At 42.2% G+C, this 21,327-nt stretch overlaps 1 protein-coding gene across 3 annotated transcripts; it reads right to left on the bottom strand.

Annotated features, from left to right (window-relative positions):
* Positions 1-625: 625 nt before the first annotated feature.
* agpat3 (1-acylglycerol-3-phosphate O-acyltransferase 3) lies at positions 626-20,823 on the bottom strand. 3 transcript variants are annotated; one of them, XM_061842107.1, is made up of 11 exons: positions 20,721-20,823; positions 20,056-20,341; positions 10,643-10,701; positions 10,297-10,528; positions 8,148-8,317; positions 7,838-7,999; positions 7,031-7,184; positions 6,838-6,940; positions 5,462-5,537; positions 5,136-5,334; positions 626-3,834 (listed from the first exon to the last, which is right to left on the bottom strand). In XM_061842107.1, the coding sequence occupies exons 4-11, from the start codon at positions 10,472-10,474 to the stop codon at positions 3,743-3,745; spliced, it is 1,134 nt and encodes a 377-aa protein (XP_061698091.1). In that variant the 5' UTR covers positions 10,475-10,528; positions 10,643-10,701; positions 20,056-20,341; positions 20,721-20,823; the 3' UTR covers positions 626-3,742. The 3 variants fall into 3 exon arrangements, with proteins under 3 accessions (XP_061698091.1, XP_061698089.1, XP_061698090.1); XM_061842105.1 differs by lacking the exon at positions 20,721-20,823 and adding an exon at positions 20,427-20,692; XM_061842106.1 differs by lacking the exon at positions 20,721-20,823 and adding an exon at positions 20,438-20,692.
* Between the last annotated feature and the right edge of the window lie 504 nt (positions 20,824-21,327).

Here is a 21,327-nt window from a genome sequence, read left to right as displayed (position 1 = left end):
TGAGTCATTTTTATTGACCAAATAAAAACTTCCTATGTCCGACACCTGCGTCCCTACTCTCGTGATAGAACTGGACCGTAAGCTGCGGCCGGTGGGCTCGATTCAAACAAAAATGTGACCGTATGAGAAACTAAAGTACACCATCTTTCGAAAGTATGCTAGCTTTCGCAAGTAAACCAGTGAGTACGACTATACCAGTTTTCGCAAGTAAGCAAGTAAGACTAAGTATACCAGATGTCACAAGTATGCCAGTGATTGCATATATTGCGGTTTTAACAAATGTACCAGTGGCTGGAAACGTATACTAGCATACCGAAGTTTACCAGTGACCTTAAAGGAGAAATCCACTGCTTTGCATGAACAGTGTATCCAATGGGTCATGTAATATGTACCCTATTTTGAAAATGTGATATTAAATCTTCTCTCATTTTTTTTTTAGTAGATTTTTGTTGACAATTACGGATTTTCAGGGGCGCTGCCATTTTCGCGAGTCACATGATCTATGTGGGCGTATGTGACGTGTACTGTGCCGTTCCATACGCAGGATTAACATGGGACACCTTTATGCCCAGCGCTGATTTCTCGGATTTATCCTCATCTGATGAAGAAATAGCAGTATCGGTTGATCGGGAAGACGGAGGAATACTTTCATACAGATTTGAACCTGTGGCTGTCAATAATGTTGAATATTCGAATGGTGCTTCGGGCAGAATGGCTCCGGCGGCGTCCAGTGAGCAGAGCTTTCAGGCGGCGGAGGCCTTTAGCCTCGCTTCGGTGTCTGGAGCTAATGGCCTCCCCCACCACCAAAGCTCGGCTACCGGCCTGCAACTCCCGGGGGCCTTTGTTTACGCACTTATGTTGCGCGTAGGCCTCTGAGTAGTCAAGACTCAGCGACATTCCGCCGGAAGAACCATCCGAATATTCAACATTAATTACAGCCACAGGTTCAAATCTGTATGAAAGTATTCCTCCGTCTTCCCGATCAACCGATACTATTTCTTCATCAGATGAGGATAAAATCTGAAAAATCAGCGCTGGGCATAATGGTGTCCCCTGTAATCCAGCGTTTGGAACGGCATGGTGCACGTCACATACGCCCACGTAGATCATGTGACTCGCGAAAATGGCAGCGCCCCTGAAAATTCGTAATTGTCTCAAAAAAATGAGAGAGGATTTAACATCACATTGTCAAAAGAGCGTACATATTGCATGACCCACCGTTAATGCGAGCACTGGATTTCCCCTTTAAGTATACCAGTTTTCACAAAAAAAAACGGTGAATAGTAACATACTAGTTTTCACAAGCATACCAGTGTGTACAACCAGGAGCTCAGTCAGCTTGTCGTTCAACAGAAATAAATAAGATGCAGCAGTGTCTAGTTTTAAGGCTAGCTTGAAATCTACACAGGTGGAGAGAATTCTGCCGCAAGAGGAAGTACGCAGGGTGGACGAAACAAAAGTCTGGATGGACGCTACATGGGGGACGTGAAGGAAATGAGCGGAACACGTCACGTGCTTGAGAAAACGGCGGCACGACTATGTACAGCAGCAGCCGGGGTTTCGCTTGGAAAAGAACAACAAAAACGCTGAAACGTGGTTACCGTACTTCCATTTCCCTGGTTTGCCGCATCGAAGCAGCTTCATGTTACTCAAGACAGGTTAGCGGGACGTTTGACGCGGTCGGGTCGGGGGGAGGATGCCGGCACCTCGCCTGAGCAAGCTTGATTTAAGGCAAAGGTTAAACTTATCACTACGACAGTCTATATGTGGCCACCAAATACGATGTCAGCAGCTGCGCGGGCGGGCGAGGCTTCGGGGGCGACAGCTGGTGACTTTTTTTTGTCTGGAATCCGGCAGCGCAACACCTGTTGTGGCTGCCATCTCGCGTGCTGCGGGGTCTTGTCTATAAAAAAATAACAGGACCTCGGTGAGGAGGCGGGAAGTACAGCTCTGGGGAAAATTAAGAGATCACTGGAAAATGATCCGTTCCTACGATTTTGGCGGTAGGGATGGCGGTGCCTTAACATACGAGCTCGATTCTGTAACTGAAATGATCCTAAACAAATCCAACAGCGTTTTGTTCTTGTAATGTATTAAACAGACGTATAGTAATGATCATTAAAAAAATAAAACATTTGTCACATTTTTTGCTGCTCCTCCTGGTCTGCACACCTTGTACACCAGGGGGCAGCGTAACACATGAAATTCCAACTGAAACAGGTTGAAGCCTTTTAATATTTCTATGTAGCTGCCAAAAGGCTGCTTGTTGTGGAGTGAGTTGCGTTCAATGCCGCCATGCAGTGCTTGTATCTAAATGTTTTCTTCGTAAGTCAAAAAAAAATGGCGACGAATGAAAAGCTTCCTGGTTGGGTTGCTCGTATCTCTAGGCACCACCGTATCACTGTAGAGCTGAGGTGTCAAACTCATTTTTTGGCGCGGGCCACATTTTAGTTCCAGTTTCCCTCAGAGGGCCGTGATGACAGTGAAACCAAAATAATCTTTAAGCGCCTCGAACTGACAAAATTTCTGAAATAATTTTAGAATCAGAACACAGCGCTGATGTGTTTTTCAACCATTGCTAATGTTAGGTTGCACAAAAATGCAAATAACATCTAAATTTAATCGTTTATGATATATGACTAAGAAATGTAGAACAGATTGTCATAAAAATCATGGATGTTGATTTGCCACCGTGGGCCACATAAAATCACGTGGCGGGCCAGGTCTGGCCCCCCGGGCCTCGAGTTTGACACCTGTGCTGTCGAGGTTTGAGCAGACTGTACATTTTGGTGTTATTCTATAAACTACAGACATAGCTAACAAATTCCAATTCCATAATAAATGCAACGAGTTTTGGGGTGAATCTCGCCTTTTGTCCCAGATGAAAGGAAGATGGATGAATGGTTATTAAAAGGAAAGAATGAAAAATAGTCAAAACTCCCCCAAAATTGTGTGTGTGCATTTTTTAAGGTCTCCTGATTCTCTCCAGAGCTGTACGTCAGGTATTCATGATAGCTCACACATGCGCAACCCTTGTTGTGGACACACACCACCCCCCAACTCCCCAAAAGGATGTTAAGGGCGTCAAGTCGCCATCATCAAAGAGTCACGAAAAAGGGACTAAGTGGCATTGGAGAGTTGACGAGTGCCACACTTGATATGAGTCCCTCTGACCTTGACATGACGCAGTGCGACTTCTTGGGGGAAGCCTCCAGAAGCTTAGGGGTGTATGGGGATGGGGGGGGGGGTCCATACATTTCTGTATCATTGTGCATGACACGTTTCCATGGCTAAAGAGGTGCTTTAAAGAAGGAAAGCAGGCCTGTGAGGTGTGGGGCGGGGGGCCCTATTCTGACCAAGAACTACGCCCCCACTCCCGAGTTGTCAGACAGGAAGTGGGGTTGAGGGCAGGTAGTGCAAAGCAGGACGCGGGCTAAGTTTGTGGCCTTCCATGTGACTGCAAGTAGGTTAGGAGGTGAGAGGTTTTAAGATCGGCGGGATTAACGGGGTTTGGCTTCGGAAAGTGGGTCACTAGTTGGCTTGAGATGCAGTACGGCATCAACTCCCCCCCCGCCTCCTCCTTCTCATGTCTTGCGGACCTCCGGTGGTCTTACTCATTAGTATGTCTAAGGCTGCTCTCTATTGTGGTTTCACAGCCGGGTCTACTCGCCGACCTAGCGACGGGTTGGTACATTGGGGGGTAGGTGGGGGGAGAGCGGAGTTGGTCCGAGGAGACGCGCCTTTAGTTTTGTTTCTTGGTCTCTTGGTCGCCGTAGCTGGAGCCCGTCTTTTTGACCTCGGTGACGCCGATCAGGCGGCGGATCGCAATGGAGGCTGGAGAGAGAGAGAGAGAGAGAGAGAGAGAGAGAGAGAGAGAGAGAGAGAAAGAGTAAGCGTATATGACATAAAATAAACAAAATAATCAAATTAGCACTTTCACAATTGGCTGCATTTTGCCATTTTTTTTAAACATTAATTTTTTACAATGTAAGGCAAACAATCCCATTCAAGCAAATATGAATCCAGGAAATACAGAGTCAAATAAAAACAACTACAGTCAAGAAAAAAGTATTTGAACACCCTGTTTTTGCAAGTTCTCCCATTTAGAAATCATGGAGGGTTCTGAAATTTTCATCGTAGGTGCATGTCCACTGTGAGAGAGATCATCGAAAAAGAAAAATCCAGATATCACAATGTATGATTTTTTTAACGATTTATTTGTGCTGTAGCTGTAAATAAGTATTTGAACACCTGTTTGTCAACTCAAATTCTGACCCTCAAAGACCTGTTAGTCAGCCTTTAAAAGTCCACCTCCACTCCATGTGCTATCCTGAATCAGATAAGATAGGGTCTCAATGATCATTAGAAAGCTGAGGAATCAGCCAAGGACTTGGTCAATGACTTAAGAGCAGCTGGGACCACCGTTTCCAAGGTGACTGTTGGTAACACACTAAGACGTCATAGTTTGAAATTCTGCATGGTACGGAAGGTTCCCCTGCTTAAACCAGCACATGTCAAGCTTTTCTTAAGCTTGCCAATGACCATTTGGATGATACAGAAGAGTCATGGGAGAAAGTTTTGTGGTCTGATGAGACCAAATTGGAACTTTTTGGTCATAGCTCCACTAACCGTGTTTGGAGGAAGACGAAAGATGAGTTCCATCCCAAGAACACCATCCCTCCTGTGAACTTGCAATATAGCAGGATGCTCAAATTCTCATTTTCTTCACTCTAAGTAACTCGCCCCCTCACAGCGTAGCCATGCAGGATTTGCACTGACCACTAAACAAAGCCCATGAGTGTTGTTTATAAAAAGATATATTAATTGGTTAACACCTGTTTTGTATATTTTTGTAACTGACAATTCCTCTCTGTTGTAAAACGAAACAAATAGTAAAAGACAAACTGTTGTGAAACAGTCAAACGTTGTGCCCGTGCTTCATTGATTTGTTGTTGTACGCTTTAAGGGACTTTGAATTTATTTTAGCCATGATATATTTTTTAATCACTTGGGTGATTAATCGGTTAGTTGACTTTTCTACTGCCAAACAGAATCAGTCTACAAAAATCCACATCAATCGTCCCTATAAAACAGCATGAAAATTCCACATCACAACTAATGACCAGTGGCCATACCTATGATGAGGAAGATTATGAAGCCGATGATGAGAAGTGGGGAGCCGCTGACCGCCACTCCGTACGCAAACTTGATCAGTGGCGAGAGCAGCAACGTGGCCCAGAACAGGAAGTTGAGGAGCGTCCACGGTCGGCGACAAGGAATGATTGTGGGCCCCGGGAATTTGCCTTGATTGCTGTACGTCTCCTGTAAGGCATCCTGTGGAGGGAGGGGGGAGATGTTCATGAGCAAGTGCCTACCCCAAAAAGTGACATTTAATCATATTGAGCAAGTGATGACACATGAAGGACCCCACCCGTCATATGTGAACACAATGAAATTGTACCTTTTCCTGGTAGAGCTTATGCAGCCAATTGGCACACTCGGCCTCATCATCTGGGATCTCTTCCACTGGGAAGCGTCTACAAGAGGGAAGCGCGAAGCCAAAACTTACAAGACCAATTTCAAAAAGGCACATCACGAAACAAAAGAGCATAATTGAAATAAAAATTGAGGCTTTCACTACGATTAGATTTCGCTGCAAACAATGCTGCATTCATGTACTCCGTGTTAAAATGAGTTGTGTCCATAAATAGACGCACAGTTCTGACATTCTTAATGACATACAATTTGCAACTTTAATCTTGGACTTCAGTCAATTGCACATGCCAAGTACACACTTCTTTACCGTGGCGACGAGAGGCTGAAACAGGACATTGTGATTACAGAGTGGGTGACCCAATGTTGCTAACTTTGCAATAAAATAAGAATAATATATGTGTCAAAAAAGCGATGACCAGCATGTTAGCCATGATTTATTTTGAGGTTTTATAAGTTTCTGAGAGTCCTCCGAAAGCTCGTAACTATTCCTTATCTGGGCTGCTAATTTAACCATGTTGAAATGGAAAATTAAACATTATCTGTAAAGCTTTTATTACTGCGGTAGTATGACTCTGGACCCGATTACTTTATTGCAATCTTGCTTATTGGGGGGAAAAAAATGAAAATCAGAAGAGATTTCATTGTAGGATTACAAAAAAAGGTACAGATCTGCAGTTATTTGTCCAAACAGCAAACTAAACTTGTCTCTGTTGACTTCCAACTTTCTGGTGAAATTAAATCTATTGTAAAGGAACTTTTGGCACATTTGAAGTGTTTGTAAATAACATGGATTGTGTTAAATTTGAGGTTCCTTTCGTGATTAAATTCAATTGCAGTCCATGTTAATTTTCCATAGGTGTGAATGTGAGTTTGTCTCTATGTGGCCCATGATTGACTGGTGACCAGTCTAGGGTGTATCTGTTTCTCTCCCAATGTCAGTTGGGAAAGGCTGCACATAACCTTTAACCTTCACGTGGACATGGTTCCATAGAAAAGAGAATAAATGAAATGTGAAACGTTTGTGCTATAGCACTCTTCCACCACCAGGGGGCTCACTCGGCTAAAGGAGATGACATTAAAACACTATGGAATTATTATTACTGCTTCATGTCAAGCAAAAGTGCTTTCATGTGTGAGGTGGCCCTGCTTGTTGAATTACGAGACAACATTCTACCGACTACAATGTCCTTGTGGTAATATTTATTTATAGTTTCTTAGCCGTGAGTAAAATGTATAGCGGTAATGTTCAAGAACAAAACACCCGTGAGGATCTATTGCCACGGTGGTGCAGAGGGTCCGGTTCAGACAAGTCTGTGGCTCATATCGGGCACGCGTTCTCACCTTACGCTCATGTCAGCTTTGTATTTTTTGCCGTTGACGATGCCCAGGAGAGTCGGAGTCTGCTTATCTTTGAAGTTGAGGGTCACGTCATAAACGGCGGTAACTGGAAGGGGGGGAGGGAGGTGCAAAGGAAGATGGTGTGTCACAGAAGATCTATACCATACCATATGGTGTTTGTATTTTTACACTCTACCTGTGCCCTTGAGACACTTCAGCGTGGTGGTGAACCCCTTGGTGCGTGGCAGAAGGTGATATTTGAGCTTGGGCAGGCCTTTACTCTCGGCGACCTGCATGCTTATCTGGTGCTTCTTCTCTGTAAATCGGGTACCTTCACAATAAAGCAGGAACTGGGGGGAAGAAGAGCGCATATTTTTACATTAAAGAAAACCCTTCTTGGATTGTTCAGTCCCCGTGTAGCCATGCATGTATGAATATTTGTGAGAGTGAGTGAGAACGTGTCAGTGGGAGAGTGAGAGGGGGGCCTGGGGGGGACTGAGACTCCTGCAGTAAGATGTTAAATACAGCTGGAGCAGTCAGAGAGGTTAAGTTGTACACCGGTGCCAAAATAAATGGCAGAAAAGTAGGCCAAAGGGAAGATTCTGCTGCTTGGAATCCATTTCTTTTTTAAACCGAACAACATTATTATTTATACTTCATAATTCCAACGTTGTAAAATTAGGAATTAGAACAAAATTTAGTGCAACTATATTTCTAAAGGTGCGCAAAACCTTTATCAAGTATGACTACAGATGAGAAGACCTTAGTTCATTCAGCACCTCAAATATATAATTTTTTTTTCAATTCACAGCATGAACTTTTCCTTGTTCTGTTTTGTTCTTCTTTTTTTTTTTTTTTTAATTCAGCACTTATTTCGAAAGAAGAATCAGCAACAAATGAGGAATGTAAGAGGATATGGAGATAATAGATCAGAACTTAAGCAAGAGGACTAAAAATAAAAAAAGTCAAAACATTTTTCCATGGCATTTCGATCTGTACTCACCCACATATGCTCGGGATAGTCTTTAAGTCTGTCAAGTCCACTGAAGACAGTTTTGCGGTCTTCCTCCCACTTTCTCTTGCAAAAAACTATTTCTAAGAAGTACCAGGTCCAGCCAATTAGGGGAACCTTCAGTAGCTCATGTTTGGCTAAGACTTTTGAACTCTGAAGGGAAACAGAAGCACACGGATTCAATTGTGATTTAAAAAAAGACAACAACAAAAAACATCAATTATCAATTACCGGCACATTGGTACATCTTTAAACATACAAAATTGTCAGTTTTTTTTTTTTTTTTTTAAATTCAACTGACCCCCAGGATACCGTATCTTTCACACATAGTCCAGCCACACAGGAAGTCGATCTCATAGTTGTGGTTGAGAATGATGATGACGTGTTCTTTGCCAAATTTGTCGACCGTCGCTTGATCCGTGTACAGGGTGCACTCTGTGCCGGACCACCACTCCAGCAGCATCACCAGCTCTGTCCAGAAAACAACAAAACAACACCACACTTTAAATAGCAGCTACAATTCCTGTCAAATGCGAGGCAACACAAAAATGAATACGCTTTTTTGTTTATAATAGTGTGTATCAACCAAAGTCCCTCTCCAGTTCCTTTCCTCTTTTTTGTTTCATTCAAACAGGCGTGAAGGCCATCAGCATTCAACAGCTTGCACACAGCTGACATTGGAGCAGCGTTGCCAAACTGTCACCTGGCAAGAGGTCTGTCCCCGATTGCAGTTCAACGGCAGTTTGAGAAGCTTTATGGCCGTCACATTGCTCCATTTAACACAATTTATGCAATGGAGGGCGAGTTTCTCGAAACAGGATCTGTTCTCGACTAAGCACACTGCAGAAGGCCAGCTACTACCACCACTAAATAAAACGCCAAGCTCAGAGAGAAGGCTTTTTCGAAAAGAGACTGAAAGTCTGTCCGAAGGGCTACCACAGAAATCGTCATGAATAAAAAGCCTGATGTAGCGAATGCTTCAAAGACTAATAAAACCTTACCAGTGTGATGGTCTGAGCGCTCCCGGTGCTGAAAAGTCTCCTTGTGATTAATGCGCATGCTGTATATTTTGTAAACTTCCGGCCGGTCTGAAACATCCTCATTCATACTTCAACATGTGCCATTCAACAACTTGCCGCCGAGTGTTCATGTTCGCTATGGATGTCGAAGAACACAGCTAACGTACATATATAAGTATATCTTTTTATCAACTTTTGTTTTAAGGTTAGGTTAGGGTTAGGTTATAACGTAAGTTAGCTCCCTCTATGTAGAACAGTGGTTCCCAAAGTGGGGTCCACGGACCCCCAGGGGGTGAAAAACGTCTTTCCAGGGGGTCCGTGATGTGAAGACGAAAAAACGAAATGGCCTGGAAGCTCATTATGATGTGCGAATTGCTACTTTCCAGTGTTGAACCACATTTTGATTTATTGTGCAAATACAAAAGCAAGCGCACGTGAGCCATTAAAATTGAGTATTTCTTTGTACCAGAATGGCATAGCTGTGTCCAGCACTACATTATTGGCGAAAGTTGAGGTTGGGGGTCCGGGAGCTTTTTAAACGACTCACTGGGGGTCCGGGCCCAGGTTGACTTTGGGAACCACTGATGTAGAAGAAGAAGAGCTATGAGATTTCCCAGTAAGCGTCTGCTACGTACCCAGAGCTCCCCTGTTAGTAATGCATGCGCATTAAATCACAAGGACTCTTTTCAGCACAGGGGAGCACTCAGACCGCCATATCGGCAAAGACTTCAAGCAGAAGATTATGATACTCAAAAATCTGAAGTCGCTAGGTGAATAAACACTGAACACCAAACATTGAATAAAACGTATTTTAGAGCATTTCAAACCGATTCTGGTAGCAGAATAACACAGTGGTTAGCATGTCTTCTGAAGTTTGAGGTTTGAATCTCGACTCTGAAGTTTGCATGTTGTTCCCGTACTTGCATTGATCTTCTTTAGGTAACTCCAGCTTGTATTTGAATCTGGGGCTGTAAATAATGTTGAATATTCGGATGGTTCTTCGGGTGGAATGACGCTCGGCGGAGTGAGCTCGCCGGGGAGTGAGCTCACGGCTCCGCGTCAGGATAAATTTGAGAACTCAGCGCTGGGCATAATGGTGTCCCATGTAATGGAGCATTTGGAAAGGCACGTAACACGTCACATGCGCGCACGTAGGTCATGTGACTCGCGAAAATGGCGGCACCCCTGAAAATTCGTAATTGTCCATAAAAATCTTCTCAAAACACTATTAACTGAGAGAGGATTTAACATCGCATCATCAATATAGACTACATAATATATGACCTATTGGATACATCGTAACTCCAAACCACCGGAATGTTCCTCTAAGTAAATTTCCGTTGAGATTGGACAATGTGAGCGCTTAACGGATTCACAGGGGTCAAAACATTCATTGGTTAACCACAGAAAACAAGAAAATATTCGACTCACGGCTCCAGAGTGAGTATGCGAGCCGGCAGTTAATTCTGCGGTACAGCTGCTTGTTGAATGGCCAGATGATGCACGTGCACAGCTGGATGAAGTTAATGATGAGGCCGCTCACGACAAATACAAAGCCCATCAACAGTTGGAGTATGAACAGGCTCTTGACGTAGGCCAGGAGAGCCATGCTTGAGAGGCCAAGGGAGCTGAAAATGGCTCCTCTCTACACAGGAAGACCAACCTAAGGGACGAAACACACACACACACACGCGGATCAGAACCCACAGCAGCAGAAAAAGCAATTAAAGATAAAAATTACAAATCAATGACAAAGAAAATGAAGTAATTTCCTTACCGCGATCGTATCCTTTTCACAAGCCTCGTTTGCACGGTCCTTCGGCCAATACTACAGTCCTGAAACCAGAGATTTAATTAGTGATAAAGAAGGGAGCTGAAATTTAAAAAGCCTTAAAAAGGGGACCAAAAAACATCTACAACTTGTGATTTTGAGGTACAGGGCAGCTCATCAAGGAAGTCTCTTTCATTTATCAAATATGTATGGACTATGTCCTACCAATGATGTCATTACAAAACAAAAGTAACCTCTAATGGCCTGCCTAGGCTATTTCCTACTTCTCCTATAGATGTTTACGTTCTTCCCTCCTAGATGCTAAATTTAACATACATCTTGCTGATAAAGCCCCAGCCTACCGCTTGCGTTCAGAAGTGCTCAATTTCCACAATTCGGGGACACAACAAGGACCTGGAGGCATCCCAAAATAGCACTTGGCCTATGATGTACCACTGCAGTTGTTGACAGAAAAGCTCCAAAACACCAAAAGCACTCCAGAGAAAAGAGAAGACGCTGAAATGCTTGTTATGCTATGTAATTGGAGGACCACTGGAGCAGTTCTTGGTCAGAAAATGAAGACTGAATACGTACGATCTTAATGACGGCAAGCACGATGGAAATAGTAAAAAAATAAATCGCAAAAATGTCAAAAAGAGTACCAATGACACAGTCAATCAGTTTTAATAGGCCACGATTGAGTAAGTTTATTAAGATATAATAAGGCAACAGATTAGCAACAATTACAACAAATAGTGATAAAGATCAACAGCCAATTTATATATATTTTTTTTAACTTAAAAAAAGTGTGCTGCCAATAACTGCATAATCGCCACTTTGCCAACCAAGATTAGGAGTTGGGCTTCCGTTTGAAAATTATCTTCTTCAAATATGAGAGCAGAATTTTTTTTTCCCCCAGAAGCACGCAACTTGGCTTCCCAGAAACAAGCCGGCGGACGGGTGACGTCACTCTCATCGCGCCACTTCGATGGCGCGTGGCATGAAAACGGTCACAACGAGTTGCCGATTTGGTTCCGAGTGCTGTCATAACAAAGCCAGGTGCCCGATGGCCATTGTGTTCGTGAGGATGCCTCATGTTACCGCGGGCGCGCTTGCGAGGGGATCAAACGTAGATGTCTGAGTGCATCGCGTCCACACGTGCCGTCGGAACACGTTTGACAGCGAGGTTGGGGCACATCACCTCCAGTCAAATCACGGATGTCAGTTCCCACAGGGCTATTATAACATGAAATATATCCATTGTAAAAAATTTCTAGTAATTACATCAGTCTTGGTGGATGCATAATTGAATATGTTAAACTGCTTCATCCTTATACAGCGCAATGCAAAAGTATTTCCTTCTTTTTGTTTTTTTAAAGAATAATTTTCCCCATTCTAATGTAAATGACCAAACTGACACAAAAATGTTACAATGTTTCATCAAATCTGTATTAAACACCATCAACATCCAGAAAAACATGCAGCCATCCAATACAGTGATGAACATGAGTACACCCCAATGCATTTGTAGGAAATATCTCTTTTCATTCAGTATTTTCTATAGTACACTCTACTCCTACAAAATAAACCCACAAACAAATATACTGTGGTTCATTGTTGGCTCATGATTTTTGCTCATATAAAAATCACGTATTCAACAAATTCACTTGTGTAGACACCAGTGGAAAAACTCATAAAGAAAAGCTATATTTTAGACATAAAAAAAGTATAAACAACACAAAAGCCACAATCAAGCTCATGAAACGACAATATACACATGCTAATTTAAATTCATTCAAGACGTGCAACAGCTCCAGTACCTCACCTCAGTCTCTGTGGCCAATAGACACAAAACGTAGCCAGCAGTTAGAATGATAAAATCGCGTCACGCGTGACTTATCTGTGTCGCAAGTCAAATTATGTCATGAAGTCCAAACATCCACAGTGGTCTCTGATGTGTGTTGGCGTAATGAACTTTGTGCGAAATGGCAGCGCTTGAAGTCGCCCTATCTTGACAAAGTCAACGGTGGTATCTCCTGTGTAGTTGGTAGGCTTTGGAAATGTCCATTTTCTGGGAATCTGATCTTTTCAAAATGCTTAGAGCACGGGTGTCCAGTACAAACTGCTTTATCAGTGAACGCATCGCAAAGACTCCATAACTTTAGACCTTTTGCATGAAAACAGAACCATCAAAGAATCCTATTCTTATCTTATCTGGCTTGAGTTTTCACACAGTTATGACCTAACATTATAAGAACTAACAATTATTTTACTTGACATTACACTACAAGACATTTATCCATCCATCCATTTTCTGAGATGCATATCCTCACAAGGAGTGGTGGAGCTTGTCCCAGCTGTCAACGAGCAGGTGGCAGGGTACACCCTGAACTGAACAACCAATCGCAGGGCACATCGAGACAAACAACAGTAACACTTACAATCACACCTACGGGCAATTTCGAGTCTCCAATTAGTGCATATTTTGGGGATGTGGGAGGAAACCGGAGTTGCCGGAAAAAAACTCACGCAGGCACGGGGAGAACATGCCAACTCCACAGAAGAGGAGGCCAGGATTTGAACCCGTGTCGCCAGTACTGTGAGCCCAACACTCCACAGCTGTGCCACCACAAAACGTTTAATAGAGTTAAAATAAATAGTAGTCATTTGCACAAGATGCTTTTTTTTTTTTTTTTAAACATTTTACAACTACATTGACACTATTGAAATTAAAATATTTGAAGGCAACTTCCAGGGAGAGGAAAATTTCTACACTTGCCAAGACCTTTGTTCTTATTTCCTCTTGACACACTTTTCTCCTTACCTCACATCTTTGTACTTTGTACAAACATCAACTGTCAAGACAAAAGAAAAGCACCAACTCATTATACCCAAGCGCTGTTTGACACATTTTGTGACCATTTATGGGCTTTTAAAACAGACACACATTGCAAAATGAATCTATCAATAGTAAAATTAAAATATAGAGACATCCTCTATATGAGAACTCTAAAACCAAACACTTCGTGTCCAGACCGGTAGTCCCGCTCGCGTTGAGTCACTTGTGTCTTTTAGCCTCCTTTTCTCAGACTTTCACAATACTGCCCATGGCGGTTTTCGCCTCCATTTTACTTTACTCCTCAAAACTTTACAAAGCTATCAAAAGACTATCAAAGCAAACATCACAACAGTGCACCATTTCTTGGTTGTGAGTAGAGGTATCTGGAAAAAAAATATATATCATCATCTGAGTCTCTGCAAGTTTTTGGAGCACCAAAACTTTTGCGCCTGACTGGCTTCTTTATCTGCAGTATGCCTCATCTTTTGTGTAAGCGTACCAGATGGAACAAGCTAAATACAGCAGTGATGATCATTTATACTTGAAATGGTAAACCATCTGGAATTATATCTCGGCTCATCGGTACACCCTTCGCCCCAAGAACGAACTAAACTTGAAGTAACGATTAGTCACTGATTTAACACTTTATTCAACCACCTCATTAAACGGGAAGCACTTTAATCTAATAAAGTTCTAGTACTGTAATTTCCACCCTATAAACCGCGACGTTTTTTTCCCCACGCTTTGAACCCTGCGGCTAATGCGGAGATGTAGCTGATTTGTGCATTTTTTCTAACGGCCGCAAGGGGCACTCAAGCAGAAAAACGTTAAGAGTGAGATCGGTGGAATATGTGTCTTTTGCCGTTTTTTTTTGTTTTTTTTTTTTTAAACGGCCACAATCAAGCTCATGAAACGACAATATGCACATGCTAATTTAAATTAATTCAAGACGTGCAACAGCTCCAGTACCTCACCTCAGTCTCTGTGGCCAATAGACACAAAACGTAGCCAGCAGTTAGAATGATAAAATCCCGTCACACGTGACTTATCTGTGTCGCAAGTCAAATTATGTTATGAAGTCCAAACATCCACAGTGGTCTCTGATGTGTGTTGGCGTAATGAACTTTGTGCGAAATGGCAGCGCTTGAAGTCGCCCTATCTTGACAAAGTCAACGGTGGTGTCTCCTGTGTAGTTGGTAGGCTTTGGAAATGTCCATTTTCTGGGAATCTGATCTTTTCAAAATGCTTAGAGCACGGGTGTCCAGTACAAACTGCTTTATCAGTGAACGCATCGCAAAGACTCCATAACTTTAGACCTTTCGCATGAAAACAGAACCATCAAAGAATCCTGGCTTGAGTTCTCACACAGTTATGACCTAACATTATAAGAACTAACAATTATTTACACCTCATTAAACGGGAAGCACTTTAATCTAATAAAGTTCTCGTACTGTAATTTCCACCCTATAAACCGCGACATTTTTTTTCCCACGCTTTGAACCCTGCGGCTAATGCGGAGATGTAGCTGATTTGTGCATTTTTTCTAACGGCCGCAAGGGGCACTCAAGCAGAAAAACGTTAGAGTGAGATCGGTGGAATATGTGTCTTTTGCCGGTATGTTTTTTTTTTTTTAACGGCCCTGTTAGCGCCGCACTCGCACCCCATCCCTCCATTTGTTCCCCCATATCGTCTGCGTGTCACTCTCAAACTCAACGGTGTGTGCGTTAACACGGATATCTTGCTTTTTGTGTACGCATGTTAGCGGTTAGCGCAGTTAGCGCCGTGCTAGCGGGTGCTACTGTTACTGCTGCGTTTCAGTGATGTTGATCACTATTAATGATGAGTATGCTTTTTTGACTCTGTTAGTGCTGTGCTACCATGTTGCTACTGTGTAGCTGCCGCGGCCGATTTTATTTATTTATTTATTTATTATGGCAGGCCTGTTCGTGCTACCGTGTTGTTGCTATGTTAAGCTAAGATAAGGTCGTCTTTGTAAATATCTTGTGCTTCAATGTGGGTTTCAATTTGGGCGGCTTTTACATAAGGGCAGTTTATGTATGTACCAAATCGTATTTCCTTTACAATTGTACTGGGTGAGGCTTATAACCAGGTGCGCTCTATAGAATGGAAATTACGGAAAGTAGCATCTATGCTCTTTTTAGAAACAAGGAGTCCTTACGGATTTACATTTGAAAAAACATTTCAGTTGATCTGTGACCAGTTGTCATCAATTTGGTATTCCACATTGTACTCTCTGGTTAGCCACAGCCATATTGTCCGTTTTACTCACCAGTAGACATAGTAGGCCATTGCCATGAGCACCAACGCCCCACAAATCCCAGTGAAGATCATCACAGCACTCTGATTCAGCATTTTGGCGGCGGGTGGAACCCCAAATCCGTGCCAAAATAAAAAATTCTCGGAGCGAGCAACTGTCCGTCACAGGCTGCCCTGTTCCATAGCCATCATAATCCCACCGAAGGAATGAGATTATGACAGCAAGAACGCCTTCTGTTGGAGGAACCGCCTGATCAGCAAGTATTTACTGGAGACCAAGCAAGGTCCACTGAAAAAAATACAACAACTTTAATTCCCAATGAGATTGAGCAGAAAATCCAAACAAATACCTAGCAGTCAATAGACTGTGAGGAGATTCAACTAATGGATGAAAGGTTGGAGGTAGGCACACGTCCCGTAAAAACCGTCTGACTGCATTCTCATTCGGTAATCCAATGGATTAGATTAGTGACGATTAGCAAGCGACAGGCATCCTGGATATGTCGCATTTCATTAACATTAACCAACAGGGTGGAGACAACCAGTTGTTTGGCAGAGTTTGTCATCCTAGCTTGCTTATGTTCGCTGTCTCTCAATACGTGAAAGCATTGATAAAATTATGGAGGGGGTCGTTAGGGCTGGTAGATTAATCAAAATGTAATTGTAATATCAGTTTGGGTTTCTCACGATCCACAGTCAAGAAAATCATAAACATTGTATATTTAAATGACAAATACTTTTGTTTTAGGTTCATTCACACAAATCACAATCTTAATGCTAATAATTAAAAACCATCCATTTTCTGAGCCACTTATCCTTGCAAGGGTCGTGGTAGTGATGGAGCCAATCCCAGGTGTCATGGGGCAGGAGGCCGGGTACATCCTGAACTGGTTGCCAGCAGCCCAGTTAAAAAAAAAAAAAATTAAAAAGTTCTATAGACTGACTAACAAAAATTAGCTTTAGAAGTTACTGGAGGTGTTATAATAGAATTACCAAATAGTTTATAAGCAGGACATCCCTTGCTTCAATGTCACTGGCTTCACGACACTCACCGGTACACTATAATTGGCTGATGTATCCCTGTGTAATGCTGAACTGCTTCCAGACAGGAAAAGAAGTTTGTGACATAAGGAGTAAACCTGTTTGCAACAAATACGAAGCCACCCATAACTGCCTTAAACCTCAATCGTAGCCCTTAACCCAGTGGCGTCAAACTCTTTTTTTCTTGCGGGCCACATTGTTGTTCCGGTTTCCCTCAGAGGGCCGTGATGACTGTGGAACAAAGGTCATCTCATCATATTTAGATCATCAATTTGTGAACTAGTTTTGGAATCAGAAATCAAGGGTAATGTGTTTTTCAACTATTCACGTTTGGTAACACAAAAATGCTCCTAATATCTCAATTTAATCATCTATGATATATGACCATTTGAAATTTTGGTCCAGATTTTTACAAGAATCATGGAAATTCGCACTAGATTTGGCTTCGCGGGCCGCATAAAATCATGTGGTGGGCCGGATCTCACCCCCGGGCCTTGAGTTTCACACCTGCGCCTTAACCCAACTAATGTATTTTGCTCAATGCAAGACATATAATTCTCTTTGTTTTTTGTTTAATTGTAGAGAAACCTAAACTGGGAGAAGAAATAGCTTGAAGCATAAATGTAGATACTGTTTACCTTGACTCAATGACTTCTAAGGAAACTTAACCATACATACAATGGTACAATGGCCTTGTATCACTTTACACGTCATTGAATGCTTCCCTTAGTGTTTGAATCACCCACAAAAAAGAAGAAGTAATGGCTGACAATACAGAATACGTGACTCGAGTCAGCAGCATTTGCAAGTCGTACTTGTCAGTGAATAACGTGAGGTGCTTCCAAAATCATCTTCAGATTAATACGACGTTACAAATAAATCACGCTGTGACTTGAAGACAAACGTTTGTCAGGACATTACACTGCAGTATAAGTCCTGTGAGAAATCACTAACCGTGTTACAACCTGCATACCTTAACATCTTATCAGCTAATCCTTGAGGACTTTGAATCCACAAAACAAATGTACTATCTAGTTGACAAGAATACACCTTGAGCTGTAAAATAAATTAACATGCTTCCATTTAAGTTCAGAACTGCAGTCCAAGAGTGGGATGTAGGGGAAGGCGATTATTTAAAAAGTAATGATCGCAACTGTTTTGATTCATAGTGAAATCATAACAAACAGAAATGATTGGATTTCAGAACTTGGTATATATTTACATATTGGTACATATTTAACTACCAAAGCTCAACTTTAAATATAACTTAATAGAACAACTGGAACATAAATCCATCCATCCATTTTCTTAGCCACTTATCCTCACAAGGCTCGCGGGGAGTGCTGGAGTCGATCCCAGCTGTCAACGGGCAGGAGGCGGGGTACACCTTGAACTGGTTGTCCGCCAATCGCAGAGCACATGGAGACAGACAACAGTCGCACCTTGGGGCAATTTAGAGTGTCCAATTAATGTTGCATGTTTTATGGGATGTGGGAGGAAACCGGAGTGCCCGGAGAAAACCCACGCAGGCACGGGCAGACGGGCAAACTCCACACAGGGGGGTTCGGGATTGAACCGAACTCAGAACTGTGAGGCCAACACTTTTACAGCTGATCCACCGTGCCACCTCTTGAATATAAATTAGTAAGTGAAATAACATTTAAAAAAAGAAATAAAGCAATATACAAAATTAAATACCACTATAGCTAAACACATTGGCACATCTGGGGTGACTGTTGTCTATTACACAAATGCACCACCCCCACACACACATATATAGTTAACAAAATCCTACCCTTAATAGTCTGGCATGCAGCAAATATATATATATAGTTGGTAATCCTAATAAACCTGAAACAGGAACATTTTTGTCTGAACTAATTTTTCAAAGATTGCAAAATATACACTTGTGAGTACGATCATAGTGTCTATCTGTAAGTTACACGCATGCATTTGTGTATAAATATTGATTTTGGTAAATCCCATAATCTGATGCTAAATGCTATTCCACTTGATGCCAATAAACCTCTGGATCCACGTTTTCTGACATTTGTTTGTCGTAATTCCGTGAGATTTTCTAATGGAAAATATGTAAAACGTACCTTGGCTCGGTAAAAGATTGGAAATACTGGTGTATATCTATGGATATATGACAGCTGACCTCCATTTGTTTAGGATTTGTGGCCATCATAAACCCTGGATTTACTGTGCAGGCAATATATTAAATCACAACTGCATCAGAATAGAAACACAACTACTGATATCACAAGTAAAAATAACCACAAAGATGATTCGCATTATTTAACCCTCCTGTTATTTTGTGATTAGTTTAGTGTGATTTTTTCCCCCCTCAATTACATCCATCCGCCCATGATCAAACATTAACAAGAGGGTAAAAATCTATGCGTGCCCCCCCCCCCCCCAAAAGCAAGCAAACAAACAAACAAAATTGTTATCCCTATTGTGAAACCCGAATTAAAATGTGCTGGATTCGAATGCACTGCAGTGGTTCTGGTGCGCAGTACTGGCAACAAGCATTATTATTAATCCGTCACAACAACTAAATGATGAATGGCAAATGCCAAATCATTACGTTATTTACACAGCTCCTTCTCTCGCGCTCTCTTCAGCGACAGCTATAATTGTCTCGCAATTCGATCGAAACATGGTTGAGCAGGTTTCAGGTCAGAAGAGTCTCTTCCATAGTTTTTTCACCATATGAATATGAATGATGAATATGAATAAGCGCTCTGGTGTAGAATTGGTTCGTCGTAGTACATCCTACACTAGCTACTAGCTCACCGGTCATATGGTGACCGTTAAGTGTGACCCATGTGCCCGGCACGTCACACACTAGTACTGTGAACGCACAGTAAACAAAATAAATAAAATTTAAAAAAAACAATAAGGTTACACGACTTTATTTTCATGAAACATCGAAATATTAACTGGGCTCCTTGGAAGCTTTTCAAAGACATACGAGTAGCGGACACGAGCCCTGCACTTTACGTATAATATGTAGTAGCATTTACTACTCAAAGTACAAGCCTAGAAAAATAGCCAGTATTCGAGTCAGTGAGGATGTTCGGGGGATCTTCTTTTTTTTTTGGTCTGTGTTTAACGAAATATTTGAGACGAAGAGAGGGAATGTTTTGCTCGTCATTTGCCGGCGAACTCGTGCCGCTTTGTCGCTAGCGGTCGAATGCTACGCTAGTTAGCAAGCTACGGCTAGCTAACGGCAAAGCATTCTCAGTGAGCTTACCTGCAAATGGACCGCTCGGGAGTGAAGCCAGCACCGCAGATTCGGCAATACTTCAGGCACCGGTTCTAGGCCTTGTGGGGTTGTTTAAAAAATAAAAAAACTGGAACACTTTACGGAACCCCTCTTTCTCTCGTGGCTTAACACAGACGGTACAAAGATGACTTGAGGTCATGGGATTTTCAAGAGCACTATTGTTTGTCGGTAAAAGCTCCACATTTCCTTCAAAGCCCACCTCTGAAGATGTCCATCCGGTCAGTTCAGACCACCCTCCCCTAAACATATTCCGCTAAACACAAAAAAATATATTAAGACTAGTCCCCAGAATACATTCCGGTAAATACAAAAATATATGAAGACTAGTAAAGTACAACCTTCAACACACCTGCCTTCTTCAAGTACTCACTACGCAACAATTACCAAACATGTAATTGCTCAACTACGTCTATCCTTATTTCTACTTGACATTCATTATTTCCTTTATTCCATTCCCGAATTATCATAGTGTTAAATACAACAGGAATCACTTTTTTTTTTTTTTTAAAGAACAGTAATCTATCTGATTTATACTGACTATTTTTTTTTTCAAACATAGACTATTTTTGTTAGTGCCCGGAAGAGTGCTGTAAAATAAACACTCAACCATTTTCGTAGCCACTTATCCTCACAAGGGTTGCGCAGTGCTGGAGCCAATCCCAGTTTCTGGCAGGAGGCGGGGGAGCAACCTGAACTGAATTTTAGAGCACTTCAGCCCCCTGCTGGTGTTTTGCCACATCTGCCTCCATACACCAGTTTCCTTCCCAAACTTTTTTTTTTTTTTTGCAGTGCCCCCTATTGGAGATTATTTTCACCCCCCATTCCGCTCCACACACTTTTTTTTTAAATAATACACAAAGGGTTTAGTTCATAATTCCTTTAACATTATTTCAGTGGATGGTGTGGGCTTGTGTTCTTTCTATTGTGAAAGGCCGCCAGTTGGATCAACTTCTGAAATTAATTTTTCTCAAATTACCTTTAAATATGTATCTGTTTTTGTACCATTGAATCAGTTCTGGTTGTTGGCCTTTTTTTCGGCCAACCAAGCCGACTTTGGATCCACTCTGAGGGTTCACAGGTGAGACAGTCTGAGCGCTCCCGGTGCTGAAAAGTCTCCTTGTGATTAATGCGCATGCGCGTATATTTTGTAATCTTCCGGCCAGTCTGAAACATCCCCATCCATGCTTCAACTTGGGCCATTCGACAACTTGTCGCCGAGTGTTCACGTTCGCCATGGAC

This window comes from Syngnathoides biaculeatus, chromosome 14 (genome assembly GCF_019802595.1).
Source record: "Syngnathoides biaculeatus isolate LvHL_M chromosome 14, ASM1980259v1, whole genome shotgun sequence".
Classification (NCBI taxonomy): domain Eukaryota; kingdom Metazoa; phylum Chordata; class Actinopteri; order Syngnathiformes; family Syngnathidae; genus Syngnathoides; species Syngnathoides biaculeatus.
This window is presented reverse-complemented; position numbering and strand designations above follow the sequence as displayed.